General features: G+C 40.5%; 1 protein-coding gene across 13 annotated transcripts in view; it reads left to right on the top strand.

The window, feature by feature from the left end:
- Positions 1-22,612, top strand: part of DNM3 (dynamin 3) — a 330,309-nt gene that overhangs the window by 122,370 nt on the left and 185,327 nt on the right. For 10 of the 13 annotated variants that reach the window (XR_002100165.1, XR_002100164.1, XM_019530783.1 and 7 more), the window contains exons 13-15: positions 2,374-2,422; positions 4,175-4,204; positions 17,624-17,737. Coding sequence is in view for 11 of the 13 variants with exons in the window: in XM_019530783.1 (XP_019386328.1) it covers positions 2,374-2,422; positions 4,175-4,204; positions 17,624-17,737 (193 nt within the window). In the remaining 2 variants the exon portion in view is untranslated. Of the gene's footprint in view, positions 1-2,373; positions 2,423-4,174; positions 4,205-5,496; positions 5,503-17,623; positions 17,738-22,612 lie in introns of all 13 variants that reach the window. The other 3 variants (XM_019530779.1, XM_019530777.1, XM_019530776.1) reach the window with 2 other exon arrangements.

Raw genomic sequence — 22,612 nt, 5'->3', positions numbered from 1 at the left:
CCAATTTCGTTTTCTTTTTGTATAACATAATTGATTTGGTGGATAGTGGGAATGTAGTAGATAAAATGTACCTAGACTCTTGTAAGGTTTTTAACAGCCCCATAGTCTCCTAATTAAATTGGAGAAAATTGGGTTAAATGGGATTACTATTACGTGGCTATATAACTGATTAAATAACTGCAGGCAAAGAGTAACCTTACATGGATAAATGACAGATCTGTCTGGGAGTCTCAGGGTTTCATAGGGTCTGTTCTGGGTCCAGTACCATTTTAATATTTTTATTAGTGACTTGGATGCAGTGATAGAGAGCACATTGATCAAATTTGTAAGGGTTGTAAACACTTGAAGAAAAGGATTGAAATTCAAAGGGATCATAAAAAATTGAGAACTTGACTAGAAACAACAAAATGAAATTTAACACAGACAATTGTAGCGTGCTCCAGAAAGAAGAACAAAAAATACAGGTGCAGAATTAGGGGTAATTCGCTTGACAGCAGAACTTCTAAAAAGGATCTGGGAATTAATGGTGGATCACAAACTTGTTATGAAACAGCAATGTGATGCTATTGCAAAAAGAAAAAAACAGTTTAACAGAAACACCGTGCACCAGACAACAGAGGTGATAGCACTACTTTGGGTGCCACTGGTTAAGCCTCAACTGGCATAATATATCCAATTTTGGGTACGTTATTATATGAATTGTAGAGAAACTGAAGAGGGTCTAATGGTAAACAATGACGTTAAAGGGGTAGGAAAGGAAGCTGTATGAGGAAAGATTGAAGCAAGTAGGTAGATTTAAATTGGAGAAAAGTAGATTTGTCAGGGGGTGGGGGAAGGGGAACATAATAACGGTTTCTAACTATTTGAAAAGCTGCCATAAAGTAGATGGAGAAACATTGTTCTCTCTTACCACAGAGGGCAGAACACATGGCAGTGAATCCTACACCTGAGCAAGTAGCTTGACTCCATGACTCTCAGTCCCTTCTAGTCTTACAGGCCTATAATTTTTTCCTAAGAAGATTGAACATTACATGTCAAAGTGAGGGTCGAGAGGTATTTCCTTAATGCAAGCTTATGTGTATACCAAAACAAAAAATCAAACTAACAAACTTGTTATGGGGCAACTTTTTATGTTTTCTACATGAAGGGTATTTATATGCTCAGTGAACACAGAGGAGGCTTTAGGGAGATGTGGCATGTCCCATGAAGTGACAGATAGCAAAGTCTTTCAAATGTGCATGCCTGTGATTGTCCCAGTGAAAACAGCTGGGCAATTAACACAAGTAAAGTTGTTTGTGTGAGAGTACCTGCATAATTGGAGCCTATGTACCCAGTGCTTCAACCTTTTTCTGGAATGGCAGAATTGCACACTTGGGTGTTTAGTCTGGGATCTAAATAGATTTTGCTTAGATTTCTTATTTATACCTATTCTCTTTTGTACTTTCAAATCAGTGCGTGTGGATGATGCTATTTTAAATGCTTATTTCTACCAGTTAATTGGTGTTTGCTGAAATGTCTGCAACTCTTATTCAGACAAAATTTGCTATTATCAAATGGCTGTTGTGAAGATTTAATAGTCTATTAGACAAAATGTGTTTTTCAGACACCACTAATATTTGTATTGTGTAGTCTAATTGGCAGTGGATAGCTTATAAAATGCCTTTAGAATTAAATTTTGCAGCAATCATAACTTTTCTGTTTTTAATGAGGAACGTGTTTCATTTCAGTAATGGACTTGCCAAAGTTCAGGAACTGTGCAAAATCATCTGAATTTGTTTGTTTTAATTTAAAATGTGCTGCATTACTATAAAATTCCACTTTTTAAACTACCTTTTGTGATGGATTTATCTATTGCTTTTATATTTATGCCCTCAAAGAGCATATAAAACTAGAAAAATATCCAGAAGAAGCTGGCAGGGCAAGGCCATTAGGGACTTTGTAGGAGGGGGAGGATTTTGTTGCATAGCTTTAAATAACTGAAGTGACTTATTTTTCCATGGCTCTAATATCGATAGGCTAAGGTTTCCCACACGTGCAAATGTGCCATAACTTTTACATGCCTGTAGCAACCTTTAAAAGATACATCAATGGAAATAGAGGCTTACTTAGTAGTACAGCATATATTACAAAGAAAGTGACTAATAAGGATCTTTACATGCTGATCTATTTTCTGTTCGTAGTACTTAAGGATACTACTAGAAGAACTAGCCACTAACCAATATTTATGTGAACTGAGCTTACTGTGTTTCTTTTGTATGAAACTACCATCTGATTCTGGGCTCTTTAAATGTTTTATTTCCAAAACCTACTGCTCAGGATCTAGACTAGCATTTCTAATTTTCTTCAGTGTAATATTTTTCTTTGTTTTCTTAGTGCTCAACAAAGAAGCAGTCAGGTTAACAAAAGTACAGTTGGAAATCAGGTAGGCATCTGTTAAGAAAATGGTGCACTGCATGTACAAGTGAATGCTAGCTACTTGTTTTATCAGCTGTATTTTTTCTTTAAGCTTATTATTTACCAGTTTTGCTTGATACATATTGTAAAATACATCTTTTCTTCATTCTAGTTTTATATAATTTTTTGGAACCATTTGACTCCTTATGTTGCTACCAGCTACATATTTTAATAAATTTGCGACAAGTTGCACTGCTTTTTTTTTTCCAGTGCCTCTTCCCTTTTGCCCTTTAGGACATAGAATTTCTCTTAATGTTGCCCCTAAATTAAGGGGTTTTTTAACCTAAAACTTGTGCATGAGTTCAGTTTTCAGAACTCTGAGTATTTGCTTATGTGCTTTTTGTCCCACAGTAGTTTACTAATTCACACATGTGCACAGCTTGATAACAGAGTGAAGGGGCGAATAAGTTGGCAAAGGCAGATTTGTCTACCTCTGCTAAAACCTTTCATTTAACTTCATAATGATTATGATTATATACCACAGTCTTGTTTTAAATAAACCCAGTTAGTTTTCCTGATTGGTGGTCACAGACTAATGGCATTTTTGCTGAGATTGCTTTAACCAGATAAGCTGGCTGTCTCTCTTTGTGTGGCGTGGACTTGATTCTGTAACGTGCTGAGCACTCCTTAGAGGTGGCTATCAACTTTCATCCTGATTCCATTGCAAGTTAAGGCTGCTCAGCATTTTCCAGGATCAGTTTCTGGGGGAGGAGGAATGGAGGGGAGGGAGGGTGTATATGTATATATTTTCTAGTTAAAATAATGAAGGTGCTACAACCAGTCTAAAATCTATGCTTAGTTATTTTTCTCTCAAGCAAACAACAATCATCATTATATCTGTGGTCATTTTTGATGGTGTAAATTCTGGATACACAAAATTAAGATAAAGGCACTTTACTTTGATTAAACCTAGTTGGGTTGTTTACATATCTTTCTGATTCTAGAGCATGGTTGCTCCCATGCCAACAATAGAAATGAAGAGGCAAAGGCTGAGATTTTTTTTTTCAACTGATTACTGATTTTGAGTGAATGTGAGCTTACTTAAAGGATTAGATAAGCTCCTGATTTGTAGGAAGTGGGTGTTCAGCACTTTCTGATGATCAGTCATCTTTTTAAAAGTATCATAAGTTGAATACCCAAAAACTGAAATTCATTTTCTAAATTATGGCTAGAATGGTCCATTCTTATCCTGGAAATCTTAAAGCTGTGATACCCTTAGATTTTGACCATATTCTCAGTAAATAGTGGTTTTGACCTAATAAACTTGACAGGATAAGGGAAAAAAAAGCAACTTGAAAGGTCTAAATACTGAATGTTATCCAAAGACTAGTTCCTCCTTTCCCCTGGGAAATGCTTCCTTTTTTGTTTAGTCAGACAGGAATGTGTCAAACATGTATAGTTATCTTCACTTTCAATTGTCCCATTAAAAGAAAATTTTCCAGTTGTGCAATTGCATTGATATATATGAACAGAAGTAACTACTTGTGACTCAGCGTAACTATTTTGTTTTAAACATTGGGGTTTAAGGAAAAAATGTGAAAAATTGTAATTTGTTGGTTAAAAAACAAAACAAAAAACAACACTTTGAAATTCACACATTATAGAGATAATGTTAAACGGACTTTTTATTATTAATTGTTTTAGCTTAACAAAATTACTTCCATGGAGACAAAATGATTCTGAAATAAAACTTTATTTTTACAATTCTTTGCTATTTCAGGGAACCAATCTACCGCCTTCAAGGCAAATTGTACGAGCTAAGTTCTGTAAGCTTTATTGTTGCTTTTTCATTTAACTTCTCAAAGAGCGAAGTTTGTTGCTAACTCATTAGTGAATGCTTGCAGTTAAACATTTTACTGTTAAACTATCTCATCTTTAACACCCCAGTGAAATACAATCACAGTTCATCCTTTCACTATGACTAACCTGCTGTGATTTACAAATCTGAAGTAGTGCAACTAAAATTGTCATATTAAAGTTTCAATAAAACGTATATGTTATAGTTCATTAAATTACCAACTTTTTAAAACAACTAAATTGTATATTAATGCTTCCAAAAAGCTTAAAATTTTTAACTTACTGTTTTAAACAAATAAACTAAAACGACTAATTATCAGTGTCCTTTTATAAATATCATTGGAAAATAAACTATTCCTTTATCTGATGTTCACAACTGATGGAGGTGCTCTGCCTTTTTGAAAGGTGGGTGAATGTTGATTTCAGTAACTAAAGGGACATATCAGTTATTTCTTGAGTGACAACTGTTTAAAAAGGGCCTTGTATCTTAACTTACAAAAATATTTTTTGGCAAGCACAGAACCAATAAACAAACATCCTGATATAATTTTGTAAATATCTAGAATTTTCCTACCATTTTATTTGTAGAATTGGAAAGATCAGTATGTTAGGAATAGACTCTTTCCCAACTTTTCCATCTTACAAGTAAATTTTAATAGTAGTTGAATGAATGTTATATTGTGATTTATACTTAATACTCTAAACATTTAGCAGTTCATTTTTGTAACAAGTCACACTCAGTTCAGTGACTTAGAGATGAATGATAAATTTTGGTTGTGCTTTCTGCTGTATAACATGTATTCTTTGATAGGCTCTGTGTGGTATAACTAATCCATTTTTGGTTTGTTGTTTATTGTGACAAATTAGAGCAATAACCAGTATAAAAAGAGTAAAATGTTATGTTTAGCTTTTGAGTAAGGCATATGGGACTAAACAGAATTGAATGATTTGTTGGAAATATGATTAAATTTACCCTCAAATGATTTTGGGTACCTTTATGCAATGCCACATCTTCCTTGTTGTTTGTAATATGTTTTGAACAATGATGAAGAAGAGGATTGCTACTCATTGCAGAAATAAGGTCATATTTATTTGGATTATATCTGTGCAAAACATGTAACACGGATTTCTGTGAAGCATACTTTTTGCTCCTTTTTTTCTCTACTAATCTATCTTATTACACTTAATCTTTGACCTTTTTGCTACCGCCTGAGGTTTTGACCTGACTCAAGATTTCTTTTTAAGCCACAGGTTAGTCTGTCTTCAAATCTGTTTAACATAACCAGTGTGAAACTTTGTTTTACATAGCACTTCTAGAAAAAAACTGGTTCATGAAGACTGACCAAAGTCTTAACTGTATAGTTTGCATGGTGAAGTTATGGTTTTGTCAGTTACTAAAATTTTGTTAAACATTGTCACTTTCAGTGAAAATCTCATTTCCGATAGAACTTTCAAACACAAAAGGTGTCATTGCTTTATGTGTTCGGTCATTTACCACCTTCAGTGTGAGAATATGTGATGGATCTTACATATTGCTTAAAAACAGAATTTGACGTAATTCAGTAGCAAAATACTAGAGTTACCCCATATGGAGTAACCATTACAATTGGAGTAGGGGCTAAATCTGAACCTTAAATTGATTTGAAACCTTTTGAAAAGCCTTGCAAGTTTGGATCCAATAGGCTTGGTTCTGGTTTTTTTACTAAACTCAAACTAAGCTCAAACCAGGGATGATTCTTGTTCCTTTGAATCAGTGATTGAATTTGTGTGAACTCTGTTGATCGTTGCTCACCTTCAGAGGTCAGAGATAACTTGCACCATTTTCTTCAGTTTTCATTAATCCTTTTGCTTCATGTTGTCAGCACACTCTACCTCTTAAATGCCTTTGACTTGTTGTATAATCTAGAATGATAGCTTTAGGTAAAAGAATCTGTCTGAAAAGACGAGTGGATGAAAATAAGAACCCATGTCTTTGTCATTTAAAGTGAAACTAGAATGTCTTAAGTAGGGAAGAGACAGTTCTGTTGAGTAAGAGGAACCTGTTTTGCTGTGGAACATTTTATGATGATCTAGTCTAGAGCTGTCAAACTCATCTGGCCCAGATGAATGATGCAGGACTGGTCCACAGGTCAGATGAATGACATGGGGCTGGTCCCATGGATCCTCCCCTCCCCCACATGTTGGATCTAGTACCTGTTCCAGTGCATTCAGATGTAAATTGCATGTGGCACCCACTCCAGCCAGTTCGGCATGGGCACCACATGTAGCATGGGACCCAGACTGTCTGGAGCAGGTGCTATGTGCAGTGCAGTCCTACACTAGTTGGAACATATATTGGATTCAGCATGCGGGGGACTCGCAGACTCCTCCCTCCATGCTGGATCCGGCACCCACTCCAGCCACTTTGGGACTTGCACTGTACACAGTGCATGTCGCAGACTGGCCAGTGTGGGTGGTGTGAGTCCATGGGAAGGGGGGATGGGACAGTTCCTTAACTGGCTCTTCATAGGTGCTGCTTGCAGTTCAGGTCCTGGAGCAAGTGCTGTGTGCTGCCTGTGGATCAAATCAAGACCCAGAGCCAGCATCAGGGGCTAGATGACGTAGCTCCATGGGCTGTATCTTTGAAACCCCTGATCCTCTTTGATTACCTGATCTTAAATTTCAAAATGACTTTGAGATGTGCAGTGCTGTAGAGTTTTCACTTCATAAGATTGTAGGAGTAGACCAGTGGCTTGAACACTCATGTTCTTTACAAGCTTTCAGTTCTGCTACTATGCTATTCCATCTTAATTTGCTTTATCACTTCAATTTTGCTTAACTGTATTTGGATGCATATGATGTTTCTTAATGCTTATGTCCTTTTTGTTTCACCAAAAGCTGAATTCTCCATCAAAGGAAGTACCTTTAGGAATTAAGCCAGTACCATCACTTTTCCAGTCACAAGATCTATTATCTGCTATGGGAACTGATAGGAAGCAATGACAACCCAAAGAAGGGCACCTTATGCCCAGGAACTTGTTTGGGAAACAGTCTCCTAGAGGTTATAAGTTTGCAAGCTAAGGAGATGAACAAGATATAGAATTCATTTGGTCTGTGTTCACAGTTGAGCTCTGAATATGAGTTATAATGGAAGATACCCTGAATATTTTGATGATTGCCTTCTATACAAACCAGTATTCTACTGTTTTCTGAGCCAACTGCAAGAGGACCTTTGGATTCATATAATTCACTAATCTTCTTTTCCACCCTTTGAAGTAGATCTTCCTCCAAAACATTATTCTCTTCTGGCCTCTAGCAACAGTGAAGCGCTTCACATTTTAACATAAGGAAAATCCTGATGTTTTATTCACTGATGTGTTGCTATTCTTATGCTTTTTATGATGCTGCCAGTTGGGACAAGTTTTCTACCATATTACAAGTAGTATTATAGGTAGACAAAGTATTTTTAGGAATTGCATTGTAACTAGCAAAGCTTTGGTGGACCAGTTGTGTATACATGCAAATACTCTAACTTGGCCACTGGCTTCTGTTTTGCTCCTGTTGGTTGGAGTCTTGATCTGCTGATTTGAACGCTTACCCTTTTTCCTGCCTCCTTGGACTGAATATAAATCTAGTCTTTCACGTATTACCTTTTAAAAGTAGCTAGCACAACTGTTGACACTTACTTAATGCAATCACTCTGTCCTACAATTTGCTCTACTTAAGGTGTTTTTTTAATTCATAGAGATAGCTGTAGTAAGTTGTGCATCCATTTTTAGTTTATACAAATCTATTTTTGCCCATCAAATCCTGCTTTCCTGTTTACTCATGAAACAGTGGAGAGGGAAGGGAACAGATATCATTTGTTTTTGTGCAGCTGAATTATCTGCAAAACGACTTCCTCTGGTGCACATGCGTGTGGACGCACACATGTGCATATGCGCACACACCTCAGAAGTTTCTTTTTTTCAGTTACCCTGGTTTAGTTTTCCAAATTCTGAAGGAAGGAACTGTGTCATCCTTTATTCATCCTGTTCATACTATCCAACTTCCAGACAGAATATTATCTCCACACACTTCTTGTGTACTGTTAATGTTTCTCACCTTCCTGACATTCATAACTCATGTCATCAGTATCCGGTACATGAAAAATGAAATTCAGTAATATGATTAAAAAAATCCTTGTGAGTATTTGCAACCGACGCATTGGGAAATGAAACAGAGTATAAATGGTCATGAAAACAAATACTGTTTTATCATTCTGGTTGTTGACAGCAGCACAAAAGTTAAACAGCACATTGGTTAAAAGTAAATTATAGGGACTGAGACATTTCTTTAAAAATCTATGCTATTCATATCAAAGATAAGGTAAGGTTTGGGTTAATTTTGAGAGGTAAAGCCAGTTTGAGACTCCAGTCTGAAAATCTGAACAATAATACTTAGCCAGTGTGTGTCCCTTTCTGGAGCTTTCAGTGTAGCCTGAGCCTTTTCTTTTTTTTTTTTTTAAAGATAACATTGGGCGCTAACAGATGTGAAAACAAAACAGAACAAAACAAAAACCTGTGCTTTACTGGAAAAAGCAGCATGTTATTGGACACTTAGGCAGGGCTTTTTGGTGCTTTTGTTCAACCAGCTATTAGGTAAAGGCACCAAAAAGCTCCACTGAAGCAGGCAATCTATACAGAGATTGGGCAAGCCGGGTCCAACTAATGTAATGCCTCTTCTGGGCATGCACTGGGCTTAGCACAGGAGCATGCTGAGTTTAAAGTAAAACACTTGTTTTTTTTCCCCACATCTGCAAGCAGCCATTGTTCCTGAAAATACTGAAATGCCACTTATTTGTAGAAGTTATAGAATTTGTAGAAGCCCAGACCCAAAGCCATGTAAGCCCACTCTACATGTTACAGGTAGTGTATAATTAACTGATTAATTGAGCAATTACTGTGAGACTAGCCTCACATGCAAATAGCTATTGTACAATAAAAAGCTCCAACCAGCTATAAAGTTAGATCTCAAAAATGTGTACTAACTTTATAGCTGGTTGCTATCAAGCTGTAATTTGCGTGTGTAGCAGGGTCTCCCTGCAACCGGGAGCCCCATCAGTTAACAGGGCTCCCAGCCACAGGGGTCCAGCCCCTGAGTCCTGGAGGTCATAGCTGCCTCAATGGGGCTCTAGGTCTTGGCTATGCCCCATGAGCAGCCAGAGCCCAGGGCCCCATCAGCTCTGGAACTCAGTCCCAGCATGCATGGCCCCCATGGCTGGGAGCCCCATTAGTAAAGGGGGCTCCCAGCTATGGGTGCCTGCTTGCTGATGCAGGGGGAGCCCAGAATTGGGTTTTCCTTACACCAGCAGTAAAGTGTGACTGGATCTAATGCACAGGTCCATGGTTGTGCTTCTTGCCATGTACATGTGGCATGGCTGGAGGCGCGATTGTGCGGAACATGCATTAGATCTAATTGTGCCTTTATGTGCGCATGTAGAATGGGCCTAACATCACTTGCAACTATACAGTTGGCCCAGTAAAAGGTATCAGTAAAAACCCTTGCTTCTTGCCTATGTCCTGGACCATCATGGTTTATAACAATGCTCCTACCCTACTACTTATAAAGTATGCCCATGTAATATTTCTAGAAACTTGAATTATTCAGTCATAATAACATATGGCCCCATGCTCATTCCCTACATCTAAATTTCCCCTTTCATAACATCCAGTCTCTAATTGCTTGGCATTTTGGTCTGCTCTTCCTTTACACACTTCAATATGTTGATGGAGCTTAGTACCCTTTTTGTGAGGAAGTGAAGGGAAAACACACATGCCCAAGGTGTTGCCTTGGCTTGGTTTCTGGCTATTGGTATGTTGTAGGAGTGACAGTTGAATCCTTTGAGGAAACAGCTGACAGAACCCTTCTACTATTGAATAAATAATAGGAAGGTGACTGATTAGTGATATTACCGAACCAGCTTGCCTACTGTATATATCTGTTGAGGATTATACATCTCTAGGAGGTGGCATTGGTCAATTCTTCAGGACCACAAAGAGATCCTCTTTTGGGAGTCCTATTACAAGGATTTGGTTTTTTTGTTAGCAAAACAGAAAAAATGTTAAAAGAATTTCCTTATTCTTAACTAAAAAGAATTTTTAAATTTCAGATGGTTCTTAACATTCTACAATCATCCTCTCCCTCAGATTATCAGAGCACATATTTGCAACTGAGAGTTCAACATGAACCAGAGGAAAGCATTGTATGAAACACGCATGACATCTCATTTTCTTTTTATTTAAGTGATCACAAAATACATATATCCAGAACTTGCACTCAGAGCTTCATCTTTGGGTCCTTTCTTGCATCTTGCCATTTATCCTCATTGTGGCCTCTTGCAGAATCAGCTTTCCATGGTCCCTGTTCTAACAAACCATAAATACAGCATTGGTATGGCTGTCTTTTTGCTGCTGCTGCTTTCCCTGAGTGGTGTATTGCTCCTTACAGTAATTCAGTATTTTAACTTGTAACTCAGCAGGCATCCTGCTGCTTTAACCTCCTTTATCTTTGGTCTTTTCTTTTCTTGTTTCATTCCTTGCATGTTTCATGTGAGACTTTCTGTTTGAAGTGCTTTGAATCATTCAGAAGATGGTATATAAATATCATTATATTGGGAGCTGGCTGAGGAAGTTGGCTGAAGAAACCATAACTGTTTGATTTGTTTGTAAAATTCCTACTGCAGTGCTGCAGTTATTTAATTAAATTACTACAATTCCACTGCATTGTAGTTCATGTCAGCTGTATGTATGTGTATACATGCATTTATTGAACACACACACACACACACACACACACACGCACACGCACACGTCATGCACACATATATCTATCTATACTCTACCTATACTCTATCTATTTCTCTACATATATTTAACACACACATATATTTATCACACATCTATATGTATATCAAACACACACACATTAGTTTAGTTTTACACACACACACACACACACACACACTCCATATATGGTTGTTTCCAATTAGGTTCAGTGAGATGTTCACTAATTTTAGTAGATGTATTAAAATGTAATTTAATACAGGGATGTGATGTACCTTTGGATTTGTATAGTGGTACCTTTCCCAGTGTGCTCTCAAATATGTCTTCAGTGTGGTTTGCTATATGGGGTAAAAAGTCACACTTTTTTTAAAGGGTTTTTTTGTTTGTTTGTTTTATTAGCATGCAAATTAACAGAGAGATGATAGACCTTCACAGGTTTGCTGCTCCCATCAGTCTGCTTAGTTTGCACCCTAGGTCAGAGGTAGGCAATCTGTTGTGGCTGTGGGCTGGGATGACCCACCTTGGGTCAACAGCAGATGAGTGGTAGGACCCTGCTGCTGCAGCTTTTCTTCCCAGGGACATAGAGAGAGTTCCAACAGAAGATGCCCCCCACTGCTGAATACTGCTTGGAGACCCAAGAGCCAAATCCAAAAGTTCTACAGGCCATAAGTTGTACATGGCAGGAGGCGAAATTGTGGGATCATGCAATACATCCTGTCATGGCTTATTGCTGGTGCAGAGGAAGTCCAATCCTGAGCTCCCCTTGCACCAGCAAGAAGCAAGTTTCCACACCTGGGAGTCTCTTCAGCTTGGAGACTTATAGCTGTAGGGGTACCCCACACATCCCCAGAGCTGGGAGATGCAGCTGCTCTGAACTCCTAGCCTCAGGGTTGCATACTGTGCAGCATGCAGTATGGAGGGCCAGTTCAAGACCCAGAGGCAACACCATGGGCCTTTCTTCTTTGTCCTTGTTAATGAATACTAATTAATTTTAGCCAGATTCAAAAAGGGACTAGACTAATTCTTGGAGGAAAGTAGCTATTGAGTATGGGAGTGAGGGGTACAACATATGAATTGGAACTTCCTAGACCTTAGCTGCTGGAGGCTGCAAGTGAGAGAGGAACATTAAAAAAAACCTGGTCATACTTGGTTAACTCTTCCTTTCTGCATCTACTTTATACCACTGTTTGACACAGGATACTAGACAAGATGGGCCTGTGGTCTGACCCAGTAAATGGCAATTCTTATGTTCCTATGCTCTTAATGTAAATTATTCTCTCATTGCATACACGTCAAAGCTTTTTCACTAATTGAACCTATGTGAATTCTGAATGGAGTGGAATTATGGATGCTGACAGATGCACAGGCCCATACTCTAACTCATAGCACTTTACATAAAGTGTCATGAGTTAGAGCAGTCTGCCTGACCCAACAGATGTTTGCCTGTTGGGCCAGGGGGTGGGGAAGCGGGAATCAGGCTCCACTTTGGGGCCAATCTAGCTGAGGAGCCTGTCTGGAGCCTTTCTGCCCTAGACCTGCTCCCCTACCTCCCAGTTCCAGTCCTTTTTGCAGGAAGGGAGGGAGAGTGAGCTGCAGGCTGGGGTTGTCTCAGCTTGAGCTGGAGGGGGGCTCACAATCCACAATTATTTTCAGGCTAAATAAACCCAGTTCCCTCAGCCTCCCTCTAAGTCATGTGCCCCAGCCCCTTAACCATTTTCATTGCTCTCCTCTGGATTCTTTCCAACTTGTCCACATCCTTTCTATAGTTGGGGTCCCAAAACTGGACGCAGTACTGCAGATGAGTGGCCTCACCAGTTCTGAATAGAGGGAAATAATCACTTCCTTCAATCTGGCAACACTCCTGCTATGGAGCTCAGTATGCTGTCAATCTTCTTGGCAACAAGGGCACATTGTTGGCTTATATCCAGCTTGTTGCCCACTTTAACCCACAGGTCCTTTTCTGCAGGGCTGCTGATTAGCCAGTTAGTCCCAAGCCGGGAGCAACGCATGAGATTGTTCTGTCCTAAGTACAGGACTTTGCGCTTGTCCTTGTTAAACCTCATGAAATTTCTTTTGGCCCAATCGTCCAATTTGTCTGGGTCACTCTGAATCCTAGCTCTGCTCTCTAGCATATCTACTTTCCTCCCAGCTTGGTGTCATCTGTGAGCTTGCCGAGTGTGCAATCCATCTCATTTTGCAGATTGTTAATGAAGATATTGAACAAAACTGGCCCTAGGACTGACTCCTAGGGCACTCCACTTGACAGTGACTGCCAACTAGACATTCAGCCATTGATTTATGACAATCTCCTTTGAGCCCAGCAATCCAGCCAGCTTTTTGTCCACTCTACAGTCCATTCATCCAACTCAGCTTGCTTGCAAGAATGCTATGGGAGGTGGTGTCAAAAGCCTTGCTAAGGTCAAAGTATATTAAGTCCACTGCTTTCCCTGCATCCACAGAGCCAGTTATTCTAATATTATAAAAGCCTAAGTCTGTCTATCTGTAATGCTTTCTTGGCACACTGATTGGCTGACAGAAACAGCCAGTCAGAGTGTTTCAAGCATGGGGGAGCACCGCCATGATTCCGAAGCTGTGCCTTGGACCAGACAGAGGGTGGGGGAGCCAAGCCCAGCAGGCCTCCCTGTTCCCTGCAAGAGGCAGAAAAGCAGAAGCATGGGGTGTTAGGTGGCAGTACTCCATCCCAGCCCCCTCTCCCCCATCTTTCTTGACAGGCAATTGGCTAGTCTCATCATAAAAGGCAGTCAAGTTGGTTAGGCATGACTTGCCCTGGGAGAATCCATGCTGACTGTTCCTGATCACTTTCTTCTCCTCCAAGTGCTTAGAAATGGGTTCTTTGAGGACCCGCTCCATGATATTTCTGGGGACTGAGGTGAGGCTGACTTGTCTGTAGTTCCCCAGATCCTCCTACTTCCCTTTTTTAAAGATGGGTACTATATTTCCCCCTTTCCAGTCATCCAGGACCTCTCCTGTTTGCCACAGATTTTCAAAAATAATGACCAGCGGCTCTGCAGCCACATCAGCTAATTTTCTTAGCACCTTTGGATATATTGCATCCAGGACTTGTACATATCCAGCTTTTCTAAATAGCTCCTAACCTGTTCTTTCATCACTGGGGGTGCTCACCTTCTCCCTAAACTGTGCTGCCAGGTGCAGTAGTCTAGAAGCTGAACTTGTCTGTGAAGACCGAGATAAAAAAGGCATTGAGTACTTCAGCCTTTTCCTCATTGTCTGTCACTAGGTTGCCTCCTCCATTCAGTAAGGGACCCACACTGTCTCTGACCTTCCACTTGTTGCTAACATACTTGTAGAAACCCTTCTTGTTACCCTTTGCATCCCTTACTACCTGCAACTTGCTCCAGTTGTGCTGTGGCTTCCTGATTTCATCCCTGCATACCTGAGCAATATTCTTATACTCCTCCCAAGTTTTGTCCAAGCTTCCACTTCCTGTAAGCTTCCTTTTTGTGTTTAAGCTCAATAAAGAGTTCTCTGCAAAGCCAAGCTGGTCGCTTTCCTTATTTGCTATTTTTCCTGCACAGCAGAGTGGTTTGTTACTGTGCCCTCAGTAAGGATTTTTTAAAATACTACCAGCTGTCCTGGACTGGTTTCCCCCTCAGCCTGGCCTCCCAGGGGATCCTGCCCATCAGTTCTCTGTGGGAGTCAGTCAGTTTTTCTAAAGTTGTAGGTCCATACTCTGCTTCTTTCCTTTCTTCCTTTTGTAAGGATCCTGAACTTAGTTGTCTTGTAGTCACCGCTGCCCAAGTTGCCATCCACTTCTACATCCCTACCAGTTCTTCCTTGCCTGTGAGCATCAGGTCAAGAAGAGTATGGCCCCTAGTTGGTCTCTCCAACACTTGCACCAGCAAGTTTGTCTCCAACGTTCTCCAGAAACTTGCTGGATTTCTTGTGCATTGGTGTATTGCCCTCCCAGCAGATGTCAGGGTGATTGAAGTCCCCTATGAGAACCAGGACCTGTAATCTGGAAACTTGTGCTAGTTGTCTGAAGAAAGACTCATCTACCCCCTGTATGACCACACAGCACACAAACATCTGAAGTCATGCAGGAGTTTCCTTACCAGCACCTAACCTCTCAATGAAACCCAAGGAGACATGACTACAGATGTGGAACGAGACTGAAGAAAATACCCGACAACAAAAAATGGATGTTCCAGTGACTCCGTTCTTACCACCAGTACCTGACAAACCATGGCAAAGGTGGCAGTGTCTCAACTGCCTATGTACTGGAGTCGGATGCTCCAAGGAACTAGTGAAGAAGTGGGGCAATACCACTGGTTCAGCCACATGTGATTGCAGCACAGAGCCTCAGACTATGAAACGTCTTGTGACAGGATGGGGACCTAGGAGCGGCCGTGATCTCTCCTGGCACCCCCTACCATGCCAAGTTGGTGATCAAGCACCCTCGTTCTTGCCCGCCATGTCTTTGATGGTATCTGTTTTATAAGGGAGGCTGCCTTTTGTCCCCTTGGACACAGTGCTCTTATTTATCCTGGCCTCCGTTCCGTATAGATTGATTTGGTGCACCCAGCCTTATGGGCTACGCGTGGCTCCTACCACCCCTTATACCACGCCCCAAGCCTCTCAGATGTACCGGACGTTGTTGAGTCAGTTACTGTTGCCCGCGCCCTCGCAGACGCTCTCCGGGCTTGTCTTCCACTCGTGGCCCTCACCGGGGACCTTCTCCACACCGTCACCCACATTGGGGCTTCTCTCTGTACTCTCGCCCTCCCTGGGGCTTAACGCAATGCTTTCACCCTCCCTGGGGCTCTTATTCCTGTATGCCCTCCCTGGGGCTTAACGCAATGCTCTCGCCCTCCCTGGGGCTTCTATCCCTGCATCCTCTGTGCTTCTTGCCGGTGTCCACACTCCCCGTGGACGCTCCCAGCCTCTCTAGGCCGAGCCCCCACCGGGCCCTTCTCGCTCGGTCCTGCCCTCCCTGGGGCTCCTCTGTCATGCGCCCTCGTGGGGCTCCCTGGCTTCCCCGCGGCTGCTGCCCACACTGGGGCCTTGCCTCGGCGATTCCCCTCAATCGAGGCTCAGGTGGCCATAGCCATGCCTGGCCCCGAATCCCCTTGGGCCCTAATACAAGCCCCCTCCGGGGTTTCTCATCCATACCCCCTTTGGGGTTTCTCACCCTTGGGGCTCAGGTGGCCGTAGCCGTGCCTGGCCCCCTAAATCCCCTCCTCGGGTCTTAAAGCATTTACAACTCAGGTGACCTCGGCTCTGCCTGGCCCTCAATCTCCTGTGCCCCTTTCGCAGGGCCGGGGTCAATGTCCCCCCTCAATACTGTGCCCTCTCTGGCACCGGGGTCCCCACACCACTATGGAGCCCCTCTGAGGCCTCCTCCAACCCCTATTAGCCTCACCTGGTCCTCCGGTGTAACAACTACCAAGAGAAAACTCAAGCCCCTGGGCTACAACATAAACTCCAAGCCATCTGGCTAGCCATCGTTCAAAACCCTACCAGGGCTTGCTCCACCCAGTCCTCAACCGAAGCTGTTCAGGCCATCTAGCTTCTACAGGTTGTAATACTCCAGCAGAGCTCCTTCACTGTTAGCAGGGAACTGCCTGCTTGGCCTCAGCCTAGGCTGTTTATATAGGCCAGGCCCTGCCCCCTTCCGGTCAGCTGACCGAACTGTGGTTGCCCCAGCAACTGGCACCTGTGCCTTTCCTAGGAGCAGGCACCTCCATGCCCTGTGACACACCTCCCCCACCTTAAGTTCATAACTCTCTAGGAGCAGGGCACGGGAGTGTCCTGCGACACCTGTTGTAGCGCCCACTGCTTGAAGGCTCATGTGAAATGAAATATGTTGCAAAGTACAATAAACAAGCGAAACTATGTGTGATGAAACGGACATTTTATGGTGTAGAGACACAAGAAGTCGTCGTCTTTCTTATATACTCCTTTCTTTTCCTCTTTCTCCTCTTTATCTTTTCTAGTCTTTTGCTTTTTCTCTCTACTTTTCTGTAAATGCAGTCATTTTTCTTTGAAAGGATATAAATTATGCAAGGCCTCCTTTCTAAGTTGATGGGACCCTTCAAAACATCCTTTTCTCTGATGTATAAGGTTTCCAGAAGCCACAGACTGAGCTGGTGGCTCAAATAGCCAGCTGCAGAAATGGCCTCTACACTTAACAATCTTATAGACACAGCAGTGAAGTAAATATAAGGTTTAAGTCCTGGTGTTTTTCATGCAGGTTTCCACAGTTTACTACTACTTGGCTAGCAGTTGTGCTAGAATCACACATTTGATAGTTAACCTTTATAGATAAGGATCTAACTACAGCATGACCATGCCTAGACTTCCCTCCACTTTTCCTATGTGTTAAAATGGTCATTTTTGTTTTATATTGTGTTTTTTTTCTTGTAGTCATCAGAACCTGCAGATACTAGATTATAAATTGGTCAGAAAATGAAAAAGTTACTCTTTAAAGAGCAGTTCGTTTTGAGAATGAATGTAGCATCGGATTTGGATTTGGTGTGTAATCAACAAGAGATTACCTTAACCATATGTCTGACTACAATTCTGTACAGGTAATCCGGAAGGGCTGGTTGACCATCAACAACATTGGTATCATGAAAGGAGGCTCCAAGGAATACTGGTTTGTTCTGACTGCAGAAAGCTTGTCCTGGTATAAAGATGATGAGGTAAGGACATAACGATTGATGCCCATAGGAAATATGATTGTATTTATTGACATGCATCTCATGAAGATTGTACTTTTTGTTTGCACTGAACTTGAGTTCCTATTCCTATTTTTCTTCCAACCTGACTTACTTCAGGATATCACATTTTAGGTGACTAGCGTTCTTGCAGTTATCTATTCCTTTTGTTTAAGGGACTACTGATACTGTTGAGACTTCTATATAATTTTTGAGAACATAAATATAGTATTCCTTCTCATTGAATATAAACTTCTAATCCTTAACTCTTTCAAAGTGTAAAGACAAGAACGTGCTGGAATTTTCTGGTCCATTTTGATTTTGTTGCATCTAATATGTAAAGTAAAAGTATTGAGTTATTGTTCTTATAAATAGTTAGATTAATTTTTTAAATATTACAGCTGTGTTTCTGCTGAATGTCAGGTCTGGAATTGTGAATAATTTTTTAGTGGTGTTAACTTGATTTCAAGCTTATGGTCCTTATGGTCAAGTAAATTCACTTGAGTTATAAAATACTATTCATATGAAAGAATATTCAGTTAAGCAATAAATGAGAGTTAAAAATACCAAGTTTGTAACTATGGATAATATGTCACTTTCCAATGCTTCTGTGCTGTTTTAAATAAATCGTAACTTAATTTCTTTGGTTGGGAGCAGGGTGGTTTTGATTTGGGAGGGAGATAAGGTGTTTGATGGCAGTTTTGGAGGAAAAATGGTTTGTTTGTTTTTTGTTTTGGCTTTATAAACATCATAGTTCAGGAAACTTGGTTTTAGACACCCTGGGCACACCTACACATGTATTTTACTGTGGAGTTGACTAATTAGCTTTACAGTAAAGCAGCACCATCTACATGTGCAGCATTATTAGGCTGCAGTAAATTAATTCTGATGTAGGATAGTACTGCCTGACACATGTACTGTCCTATGGCGGAGTTATTTAGTATGTGCCACAGTGTACATATAGATGGTGACCGGGGATGGCTGGGGCACAAGGGTGCCACAGAGTGGGGACTGCCTGCTGGCTAGACCCATACTGTAACACCCTCATGCCTCAGCCCCCCCTCCGCAGCCTGGTGAACTGGGGTGGAGCAGCTCTTGATTGGCAGGCTGACTCCCTGGACCACCTGCCATCCAGGACTACAGCACCATGGCTCAGTATGCTGTGGCCTGGGTGTATGTGTAAATGCGTCTAGGAGCAATAGGCTCTGGTGCAAACTGTGCCAGAGTTTATCTAGGCATATTAATACCATGTGTAGATGCACTCACTGAGTAGAGTAGAGATCTTACATATACCTGGCATATTGTATTAGGGCATTGCAAAGAGTGTTAATAGTAGTGTTTTCCAGAAACAGTCTTTATTTTGGGATGGATTCTAAATTTGAGTTTGTGTAAGGTTAATTTGGAAGGCCCATACCTTTGGTTAACTCTCACAGGGGTATAGGTATTTCTGATTTACACTGGGGGCTATTATCTATTATGATCAAAAATATTTTTAATAAATTAGAGTAATTAAGAAGTACAGTACATGTGAAAGGAGGTGGATTGGTCTTCAAAATTCTGGCAGGGTATTGTTTAGATTACTTTACTATGAGGTCATAAAAACAATAGATTCAAGAAATCAAATTTGTGGGTATGTTTGTAAATGGGCAGGTTTGAAAGCAGACATTATTCTTATATGGCATTTTAAACATTTATTTGAGAAAAATAAGGGATGGTTAATACTTTTAAGTTATAATGTAGAAGTTACTGAAAATTCCAGTGAACCAAATGTTCTGCATTATTATCATATCGTGGGAAAATTGTTCTTTGGTTTCCAGGGATAAATCGAATGGTGTTTTCTTTTTTTGGTTAATGATGTTACCAGCATTTCTCTTTGGAAATATTCTTGCATCCTTAAGAGTTCAGTGATGTTAACTTTTCTGGCTAAGTGCTATCTCAAGTGCTTAGAAATGCATCAAAGGTGAATTGTGGGAATTCTTGAGTTCTGTATTTAAGGTCAGCAGGAAGTGAACGTTTGAAAGTGTCTTCTGCTGTGCTACACTAATTTAAATTGCTTACTTAGCTATAGTCTTATTAGCCAAAGTCACCTGATAACTTCTGAAGAGTGCAGATCATGTAAAGGTGTCTTGCCATTGCATAACTACCTTTAATATGTGGAAAAACAAGAACAACTGCTTGGCACTTGCCATGAAAAGGGCAGTAGTTAAATAGATTGGTGTGGGACATGTCACAGTAGCTCTTTAAATTATGAAGAGGGAGATAAGAGTGCAGTATCTCAGATGCTACAGAGATCTCCTGGTTAATGGGGATTGAAATATTGTTCTTGTCAGTTATCTCCTGGAGTAGAGATCACAAAAATATGATCAGATTTTTACCCTGTTTTAATATGTAGACCTTTCAGACTTAACAGTCAGCAAATTCAGATGTTTGATATTTTATGTAAAAGGTTAAAATTGAAGACTCTTACCACTGGTCATTAAAAGTCCAGTGCTCCATTTTTTTATGGAAGTAGACTACATTTCATTTGATTTTTCTACCCCAATTCCTATTTGGGGAATTACGTTTTTCTTCTCTAAACATTCTCTTTATTTTTGACTAAGTAAGATAGTTGTCATTTCTTATCATAAGTTATCCATTAGTTTGACTATGTGCTGTTGTATTCTAGCTTAGGACTGGTAATCTTCACTGATGTGATACAGTGATATCCATATTCACCAATTTTCGCAGAGACTCAGCTCTCTACAGCTGCAGGTTATGTATGTCCATGAGGAATTTCTCCCACTTATAAGCTGGTCAGTTTTTACGCAGACCTGAGCACAGTGACCCTCTGATTTGAGCTCTGTTTGTGGTGCTGGCTTCTCCAGAGAGATTGGGAAATAGGCAGGGGCATGGTGCTTGCCGTCCTTGCTCCATTAAGCACTGGAGTTCACTAGGCATAGAATGAATCTACATTTCAAACCATTAAGGATTGTAGAAGCAGCAGTGTGCCAGTGAACTGTTCTGAGTGACATCTCTTGAGGTACAATGTCTGTAGGACAATGGGGCTGTGAGGCTCTTCCCATGTAGGCTGACGCCTATAGTTTGCATAGTTGGGACTTACTTTGAGATTGAAAGTACCTATAAATGTAAGTGTTTATTATAACCTGCTGCCATTTGCAGAAGCTAGTTTTTCCTTCATTTATGGGCTCTGGGTTTCATAGTAAAGAATTCATGGTGGAATTTATTTTGGAGTAAGTTATTTTGGATATAAATGCATTTCCCTAAAGATAGCTTTCCAGATTTCTTGTTTGACTTGACTAGTGAAGTTAGAAACAAATTGATTGTATTATTCTTTATTGATATTATTTTGTTGCTGTTCAGACAGAAGGACAAGGGTTTTAATCTTTGTGATTATAAATGAGTATTTTACTGCTTGCAGAAAATAAAACATTTGACAGTTTGATCAGTCCTCGAACATGAAGAAAAATCTGGATAAAGGAGTAGAACTATATGAATTTCTGGGAGAACCAATGTGAATTAAGGTCCCCATCTTATAGATGGGGACCTTAGCATTATCGCATATGTTTAACATTATCAAATGACTAATCCCATTATCTTTAATGGGACTAATTGCTAATAAATGAGAAATTAAGTACAAGGCTAATGCATTCATTTATTTGACAACTAAAGAACTTCTTCACTGTCTGAGCCCCCAAGTTTTGGAATAGACTGCTGCCGGAGGCGGTTCAAGCACCTACTTTGAACGCCTTCTAGACACATTTGGATGCTTATCTTGCTGGGATCCTATGACCCCTGCTGACTTCCTGCCCCTGGGGCAGGGGGCTGAACTTGATGATCCTCCGGGGTCCCTTCCAGCCCAGATGTCTATGAAATCTATGAAATCTATGAAAGTTTTAATTAGTGGAGAATTTCAAGAACATTACTGGGTAAGGTAATCTGTAATTCATTTTTTAAAAAATAATCAAATCTTAGCAATTCACATTAGTTTGTAGCTATTAACTTTGCTAGAAGGTTTAAAAGACCTCATGTTTTGTGTTTAGATTATAGGGTTTGTGAGTTAGAATGGGAGTTAGCAAAGTTGCCAGTTGTCCAAAAATTTACAGACCATCTGTAAATAACCAGCCTAAAAATGCCTGTACGTAAATTCCTTAAAAATAATAGGGCCTCCATAAAAATAAGAAGTCCTGAGCTTGTTTCAAGATTCAGTGCTCAAATCAAACTATATTCAAGCACTGATGCTGGACAGAAAGAGCAGAGCAGCTCTATCTTGTGTCCAAGCAGGTGCACTGCTTAATGCCCTCCAGTGAGCTGTCTGTCATGGCTGTCTGGCTCATCAGAATTTCCATAGTTGCTTGCAACAGGGACGGTGTTGCAGACCTTGGAAGGGGGGAAGAGACAACAGCTGGGGGGGTCAGTGCCATGTTAGGGGAGAGTGGTGCTGGTGGGGGAAGACTGGGGGGGGTGCGAGCAGGGTGCAGAGTGTAATTAGAAGTGTCAACGTATTGGGTTAGAAGGAGCAGCAGGGTGGAAAACCACTGCTGCAGTCACAGGGCTGCCAACCCAGGGCTTGTTTTTCTGATAGTAAAAACGTGTGTGTGTGTGTGTATCTATATATATCTATGTATAGATGGATGGATAGATAGATAGATCTATATAGATTGCCAGTAAAAAGTTTTCCAATTGCCAGTTTTAAAAAAAAAGTCTTGGGATTAGTAACCCTGTTATCAAGGTTCTAGCACAGTGTGAAAAAGAGATAAGAAATGAAAAGAGCTTTGTGAATCAAAACTCTTCATTGCAAGGAAAAGGATACAATTTGTAAAAATTATTGTATATTTAATGAAATGCTGTCAGAAGTTATTA

Source organism: Crocodylus porosus, unplaced genomic scaffold (genome assembly GCF_001723895.1).
Source record: "Crocodylus porosus isolate Cpor-Errol unplaced genomic scaffold, CroPor_comp1, whole genome shotgun sequence".
NCBI classification, from domain to species: Eukaryota; Metazoa; Chordata; order Crocodylia; family Crocodylidae; genus Crocodylus; species Crocodylus porosus.
This window is presented reverse-complemented; position numbering and strand designations above follow the sequence as displayed.